The sequence below is a fragment of the Calidris pugnax genome, unplaced genomic scaffold (assembly GCF_001431845.1).
Source record: "Calidris pugnax isolate Ruff unplaced genomic scaffold, ASM143184v1 scaffold461, whole genome shotgun sequence".
Classification (NCBI taxonomy): domain Eukaryota; kingdom Metazoa; phylum Chordata; class Aves; order Charadriiformes; family Scolopacidae; genus Calidris; species Calidris pugnax.
In genome coordinates, this window is record NW_015091201.1 from 239,857 (window position 1) to 247,776 (window position 7,920).

The following is a 7,920-nucleotide window of genomic DNA, read 5'->3' on the forward strand; positions in this document are numbered from 1 at the left end:
GCGGTCCGCCAGACCCGGGAGCTCGGGGCCGGCGAGCGGCGGCGGGGCCTGCGGCAGGAGGGGCCCAGCCGAGGCCACCCGCTGGATGCGGACCCTGCGGGAGAGACGAGAAAGGGGAACGGTGAGGGCGGGCCGGGGACCGGGGGCCGGGGCAGGGCGCGGGGTTGCCCTCACCGGAGGCGCAGGTTGCGCAGGGGGTCGCGGGAGCGGTAGACGGCGCCGCCCGCGTCCGCGCTCCGCAGCGGCTCCGCCATGGCCGCGCCGCCGCCTCACCATGGAGACGGGCGGGCCACAGCGCCCCCTGGCGGCCGGAGGGCGCACGGCGGCCGCGTCCCCTTTCTCCCCCCGGCTCCCACCAAGGGCGGTGGCCGGGCCCCGTCCGCCCCCGAGCACGGGGGGGCCCAGCTCGGCCTCGGGGCAGAGCGGGACCGGCCACCGGCGCGGCAGCGCAGCGGGTCCCGCGGCACGGAGTCAGAGAATGACAGAAGGGTTTGGGTGGGAAGGGACCTCAAAGCCCCCCCAGTGCCACCCCCTGCCCTGGGCAGGGACACCTCCCACCACACCAGGTTGCTCCAAGCCCCCTCCAACCTGGCCTTGAACCCCTCCAGGGATGGGGCAGCCACAGCTTCTCTGGGCAGCCGTTCTGTCATCCTGTGCTGCCTCCTTCTCCAGGGACCATGCTCCTGCTGTCTCTCCTGCCAGCACCAGCGCTTGGGCAGCTGTGTGATGAGGTGGAGCATACCTCAGCCAAAAACTTAATTTGCCAAAAAAGCCCCACTCAGGTTCCCAACTCCCTACTATGAGAGGTTTGGGACTGTTTTGCTGGGGACAGAACTGCCTTCATAGGCAGAAACCTGCATTTGAGAGGATTCGATTTGAGGAGGAACCAGAGCCCCATCCCCAGGAGCTGGACAGACACCAGCACTCCCAGCAGCAAGCTGGGGCTCCACTCTGCTGGTGCAGAAACCACACAGAACATGTAATCAGCTTAATGAGAGATGAATTGAAAGCACAAGTTTTCAAACTGTTCTATCATTTATTCAAGTAGTTTGTAATTGTTGACTTCCTTCTGCAACTGCCATTTCCAGCCATTTGTTCTCTCCAGGTGGCAATGTCCTACAATTAAAGTCAATTTTATGACATCCTACAGGCTATTATTTCATCCTACATGATGAAATATATATATAAACCTACAGTATTTTTTTTTTGCACAGATTTAAAAAATCCTACAGCTGTCCTACCTCGCTGAACAGAACATGAGTGAAACATGTCCCTGGGTCTATGTGAGGCTAAAGCCTGCCCTCTTAAAGAACTTGTAAAACAGCAAATGGAGTTTGGTGTGGGCTCCGGATGCTGCGCAGAGCGATAACTGGAGAGATGATAGCTTCTTTTCTGCGGGGACAGGGTGGATGTGAAATATGATCCTTCTTTCTAGGCCTGAGAAATGTGAGATGCTATCAATAACAATAACGTTTCCTAAAACATTTTCTGCTGACCTGAAGACCAACCTCCCCCTGTATTTCATCGGGTCCCTTCTTATGTCAGGTTCCAATATCTGACAGCACTCCTAGGCAGCACACTGTGTACTGCCCAGGGTTGCAGTATCTTCGATGGGACAGCCTTGCTGGATGTATCTGGTGCACTGTGTGGTCACGTACTCTACCATTTCAGATGTTTCCATTTTTTTTTTTTTTTTTTTTTCTATGCAGTCACCTGGCAAAGAACGGGCACATTCAGCCTATCTAAACAAGTTTTCCATCATGTCATAGGGCATTAGTATGTTTTCAGGTACTTGGAGGATTTTCTCCATTAGATCAGACATGACATTGTGTATTTGCTTGGCATTCCGGACCACTTCAGTCAACCATTCCTGAGTATATAGTTTTGAAAAGTTAAGCCCACAACCACGTAGGTGAGTGGACTGGAAGAAATCCGTGAAGACCCAGCAAATGCCACTTTCCTTCTCGTCTAGGTTCCAGGCCCATTCAAACCACAATCCACCATGACGAAAATTCTGAGCTTCATCAACCACAATGTGTTTCACTTTTGGGAATGACCCACTTCTGAAGGCAATATACGTCATAAGCTGGCAGATCTGACTTCTGAAAAAAAACCCAAACTGAAACCCATATGGTAAATGAAAAGAAGCTGTGACCAGACAATTCTGTATTGACTGTCTCAGTGGGTTCTTACTTGGAGGGCTATTGCTGTTTACTCTCTAAAAATGCCAAACTTCCCATCTCAGCTGCAGCATGCCTTTGTCATTTTCCTGATGGAAACATTTATTCCAGTGGATTGGCACAGCCTGCACAGCCCCCACCAACTGGCTGTGGCCCTACCCCAGGAGAACGCCCAAGCCCACCCTTCCTACCTGGGGACCGTGTGGCGAGGCTCCCCAGGGGTGTCCCTCTGCCCCAGGGAAGTCAGCACGGGAAGGATGGGCTCCCTTTTTCCCCCAAGGCTGAGCAGGAACTGGCAGCACTTCTGTTGAGCCAGTTGGCCAGTGGGACACTGCCAGCTTCCATCCAACGCAGCAACGGAGGAAGGCAGGTGGATAGTTTTGGTGTCAGCACCAGCTGTGACAGACTGTTAAAAGGCGCAATCTAGCAATGACTCAATGTGGAATTTTCACAGTAGCCAGAGACCGCTGGGTCTGGGCCAGAGCTCAGCTCAAAAATACCATCAGTATTAACACCCTTTTCGAGATGATTATTGTGTGTTGGTGTCAGCCAAGGTTATGTATTTGGCAAATAGATGTAAAATCAGCAAGGTTTGTACTCTACGTACAGAGGACGGAATGAAAGAAAAAGGGGGAAAAACACAGTGTTGCTTACTCCACAAACTTCTTCAAGGGTTGATTTTCACAAATATAGAGTGTCTCTTCTGCAGAACAGTGAAAGATGTTGCATATATTTTCTAATGATCTTCAAAGGCATGATTGTGTTCCCTGATCCAGGAAGACCAAGGACAAACTGTTTATTGACTTTGTGCAGGTTCTTGGAAAGCAGCTCATACTGTTTGAGAGTGAGAAGGCTGAAAATCTCACAGCCAAGGAGGTCCCTTAAGTAGGACCTAAAGCTCAGCACAAGGATCACAAGTGCACCTAGGAACACGGGGGTGTCCCTGGAGGTGAGGGTGCAATTTTCTGGGTACAAGCTGGCAGAACCACACGGGTTTTCTTGGTTTTCTTGCTGGGTAACATCATACTCTGCAACTTCCATCTGGTTCAGGTGTGGTATTTGGGGAATCACACACACTTTTGAGTCATACCCTCCAACATTGACTAGTTTCTGCTTTAATGTGTAAGCGCTTTCTCTCCAGTTTTCAGACTCACAGAAGAGGTGACCCCAACTACAGCATACAATACTGGACACGTGTTTTCAGCTACTAAGAGAGCATCACACACAACATTCTGCTTTTTCGGCAATCCAATGTCTAACAGCCCAGCTCCTTGAAAATATCAGTACCCCCTTGTTAAGTGGATGGATCTGTTTTTTCTTTAAATCCTGTAATCCGGGATACTCTGAGAACAGGTCGGTGCAGATGGTTTCTGGCTTCCATTTGATTTCATTAGAACCCACTAGAAAAAAAGAAATAACAAAATTTAAAAAAAAATATACAGCAAATAATTTACTCATCACACCAACTGCTGTAGGAATGCATTATACCATGAGGTCATCAAAGTAAATGATCTAGTGTGAGTGAAAAATTCAGCATTCCCAGGATAATCTGTAAGGATTTTTTTATATGAATAAAAGAGATGTAAACTCCATCCTTCAGGCATGCCTGACTTCTAGATGGAATAAGAAAAAGTCTCATTGGAGGGATCTGCCTCCTTTCTACCTGCCTTCTCGTTATTTAGGTATTCCTCTGACAGATGTGTTGCTACCACAGTGAGACCTGGGGTTGAACCAGCTGGAGCAGCATACTTGCAGTGTCTCCTACGCTCCTGACCGGTAAAACACAATGCATATAGCAAGGGAAAAGGCACCTGAGAGCATGATCGGTCTCTTCATGTATAGATTCACATTCCTATGAAATATAGGGAAATACATGAAGACACCTCTCATCCCAACACTAAATGTGATGCTCCTCTAAAATAACAACTAATTTTAAAAAATATCAACACAAATTGTCTCTTAAATTTACAGGTTAAAATTACAGCTATGCACATTGATAACACATAGACAAATCTCAAATACAAGCACACAGTTACACTGACAGTGTCCCAGTTAAAAACCACATTCTCATCAAGAAACAGCAATTGCATGTCCGGTACCAAAACACGATTAACCTACCAGTGCATCAACCCCCAGAGAGCAATCCTGAAAACAGGGGCAAAAAAATAGCAAAATTACAAAAATAACTAGAAAAATTAGCAACTAATACAGACATCCATCGGTCAGAATTTGGAAAAAAAAGTAATCCCTGGACTATGCTTAATGAGAAAGCATCTGTTTGCTACTGACTGGAGCGGTCCTGAGGCTGTGCAAGGACCTGGAATTCCACATCTCTCCCATGTGTCCCAGAGCTGGCCCCAAAGACCCAGCCCCACTCTGCAGGGACAACGAAGGACTTACATTGCCTTTGGCTACTGCTCTTCCCTCCTCTCTCAGGGCTTTGTATGTGGGAGTATCTGTTGCTCAGCAACCATTGCTGCTCTTACAGCTGAGGTGTGTCTGAAATAGTCCAAGTCTTCATCAGAAAACAGAACCAAGGCAAGGTTCTCTGCCCCTGCAAGGTCAGTATTGACCTTTACTTTCCCACGTGTCCCAGCCTGAAGTTGCCCTGTTGCATTAAGCAGGGTGCCAGGATTCAGTCACTGGCTGAGACAAGTGTCTAAGGTGATGAGACATCCCCACCCAAACACTCAGTGCTTAGCCCTGCCAAGGAGCACCATGGTATCGCTGATACCAAGTCATGGGGGGGTGTACTGAGTTTGCAAGTCCTCAGGTTGGAGGCTTGTCTGGTTGCTTTGAGTTTTTGTTGACCTGTCTGGAGCTTTGTTTTCAGCTGGTGTCCCTGTAATAGCATTTTTTTTTATACTAACCAGCTGGACAATAACCATCAATTTACACGGTAGCAACAAGCAGGTCTTCTGCACAGGGTGAGATCTTTCTGCCTCTAACACGATGTTGCAGAGCGCAGGTCTGGTAGGACAGCAGAGGTCTTGAGGTTGTGGGATGCCAGGAATGGGGAAACGTGTAGGTAACTATTATTATTACTTTTTTCACAGTGGTCTTAATTTATTGTCTTTTTCTTTCTTTATCTGGAGGTAAAGAAATAATTGCATCTTGAAAGACATAATTACAGGATATAATTACATCTTGACTAATAATAATTCCTTGATTAGACTACTTAGATTTCAATTATGCTAGAAATTAATTATTCTCTGTCTCTTCATCCATCGGAAGATTTCTGAGTGTAACGGGGGCAGACAGTGCTCAGACCCCCCAGGACAATGGGTACATTCTCAGCAATTGTGTGCACTGGGGATTATACTTAGTGGCAAAAATGGGAGAAGAAATCGAAACACCTGAAAAATCAGGGAAACCAACATTCATGGAGCAGCTGCATTTTTTAAATATCCTAACAGCTGTGTGCCTAGAATCTTGACTTTATATCACATCATCTTCCCAGAAATTCTGTCAAATACAATCAAATTGAAAAAAACAAAAAACAACAGAATAAACATCTTACCTGGGTAGAGGGACTCTTGGAGCTCGGATATGCACCGGAGACCAACTTCTGAATGAACTGGCCTGATAAAAGGAGGACCATTTGACAAACTGAGCTCATTCTTAAATTGATCAGCCAGATGTGAAAGATCTTGGGGGAAGAAAATAGTCTGTTATATCCATCGAAATTCTTCCATATGAACTTTTAAAACCTAGCACTACAGAGTAAATAAAATGATTAATTTAAAACCTCTTGTCATGATTTAAAAAAAAATCCATAACAATTTATTGTCATTTAGACAATTATTCTATCACATAACGATCCCTCCAGTTCTGGGGCCACCAACGTCAGAAGGACATGGACCTGTTGGAACAGGTTCAGAGGAGGCCATAGAGATGCTGGGAGGGCTGGAGCCCCTCTACTGTGAGGACAGGGTGAGAGAGTTGGGGGAGTTCAGCCTGGAGAAGGTTTCTGGGGAGACCTTAGAGCCTCTTCCAGTCCCTAAAAGGGGTTCCAGGAAAGCTGGGGAGGGACTTTTTACAAGGCCTTGTAGTGATAGGATGAGGGGGAACATTTTTAAACTGAAAGAGGGAAGACTGAGATGAGATGTCAGGAAGAAATTCTTGGCTGTGAGGGTGGTGAGAGCCTGGCCCAGGTTGCCAGGCTCTGGCAACCCTTCATCCCTAGAGGGGTTCAAGGCCAGGTTGGACGGGGCTTGGAGCAACCTGGTCTGGCGGGAGGTGTCCCTGCCCAGGGCAGGGGGTGGCCCTGGGTGGTCTTTAAGGTCCCTCCCAACGCAAACCATTCTGTGATCCTGTGAGATCCGTGATCGGAATAAACACTGTTGGACTTGCCATACAGGCCTTGTTGTGGAGCAGCGGAATGAAAAGCAGGACACAACTTTTGAAGGTGAAAGGCTTCACAATGAAATGGGACAACGTGCCTTAAAACGAGCAATGCCTTGCACCCCTGCTCCTTCAAAAAAGCCTTTAACAACCATAGGCCCGCACTGGGTGTGCAAGGCCACGTGGCGGTAGACACCTGAAATGTGCGTGAGCCTCAGAATGGGGGAGTGGTGTGCGACCTGCTGCACAGTGCACACTGTGTGCCACGCTGCAGGCTTGAAAGGGCTCTTCTCTACTTCAAGCTGATCTCTGAACCATTGTCAACTTCATTACAGGTGTTATTAGTACTTGATAAGGGGAAGAAGAAAAGTTGCAGGTCAGTGTGACACCACTGTTACAGCTGAAATGATAATTTGACTTCAGTGCTGGCACGGGACTTGTGCCAAGATGCTGGATCTACATGGATCAAACAGAGCATGGAGACTGATCCTCACTAGTGCACCAAGCACTGGGGGTTTCACTCCACGGGGATCAGCACCAGCAAGGATTTTCCCAGGCCTTGTGGGATTCCAGGTCTCAGTGTTTTCGAGCTCCCTGGGTGCGGGGACGAGGAGGAGCAAGACCTGGGCACTTGACCTGAGCTGCCAAAAGGATTATTTCATACCACGAATGGCACATCCAATATGAATTAGAAAGTTTGCTGAGGAATCCTCTCTCCCTTGATGGCTGCCACCCTGAGAACTCCTTGCCCCGGTGCCAGAGCCCTGAGCCCTTCCCTTCCTCCCGAAGCCGCAGTGCTGTCCCTGTGGGGAGTGCACGGCTTCTGCGCATACAGTTCTTGTGTATTTTACATTAGGATCGGGATCAATACTGGTTCTTTAGCATTACTGTGAGTTACTCGGTCTTATCCTATTAAATCTATTTATATTTCAACCTTCGTGTATCCTGGCGTTCCCCGATTCCCCTTCCCGGGTGGGGAGGGTTCATCGGGTGAGATAATAATTGTCCAAACGACAATAAATTGCTATGGGTTCCTCAGACTGTAACACAGGAAAAAAAAATAATCATTATTTGCAACGCACAGGCGAACTGGACTATCGCAAAGACACCCACAGACGTCATGTTAATTATCGATAATTTATTGGGCTCTAATCGTTCTCTCGAAGCTACACGCGGCTCCCAGCGCTCCCGCCGGGCACCGGGGCGGCTCCACCGAGCGGGACCCCAGGAGTGCCCCCACCGGGGCGGGCGGCGGCAGATGGCACCGGGGCTGGGTCGCGCCCGGCCCGGGGAGCGGCCCCGCCGTGCGCTGCCGCCGCCTGGGCCCGGGACCGCGCTCCGCCCGCTGCCCCGGGGGCGGGGGATCGGTTCCCACTTCCTGCCCCCGGCGCCCCCC

General features: G+C 49.0%; 1 protein-coding gene across 1 annotated transcript; it reads right to left on the minus strand.

Annotated features, from left to right (window-relative positions):
• Positions 1–1,279: 1,279 nt before the first annotated feature.
• On the minus strand, positions 1,280–7,646 carry LOC106898456 (schlafen family member 11-like). The gene is given in 8 exon segments (XM_014959710.1): positions 1,280–1,532; positions 2,835–2,920; positions 2,922–3,332; positions 3,335–3,436; positions 3,438–3,580; positions 5,701–5,848; positions 6,623–6,720; positions 7,607–7,646. Coding segments are annotated over 8 exon segments (1,281 nt in total).
• Between the last annotated feature and the right edge of the window lie 274 nt (positions 7,647–7,920).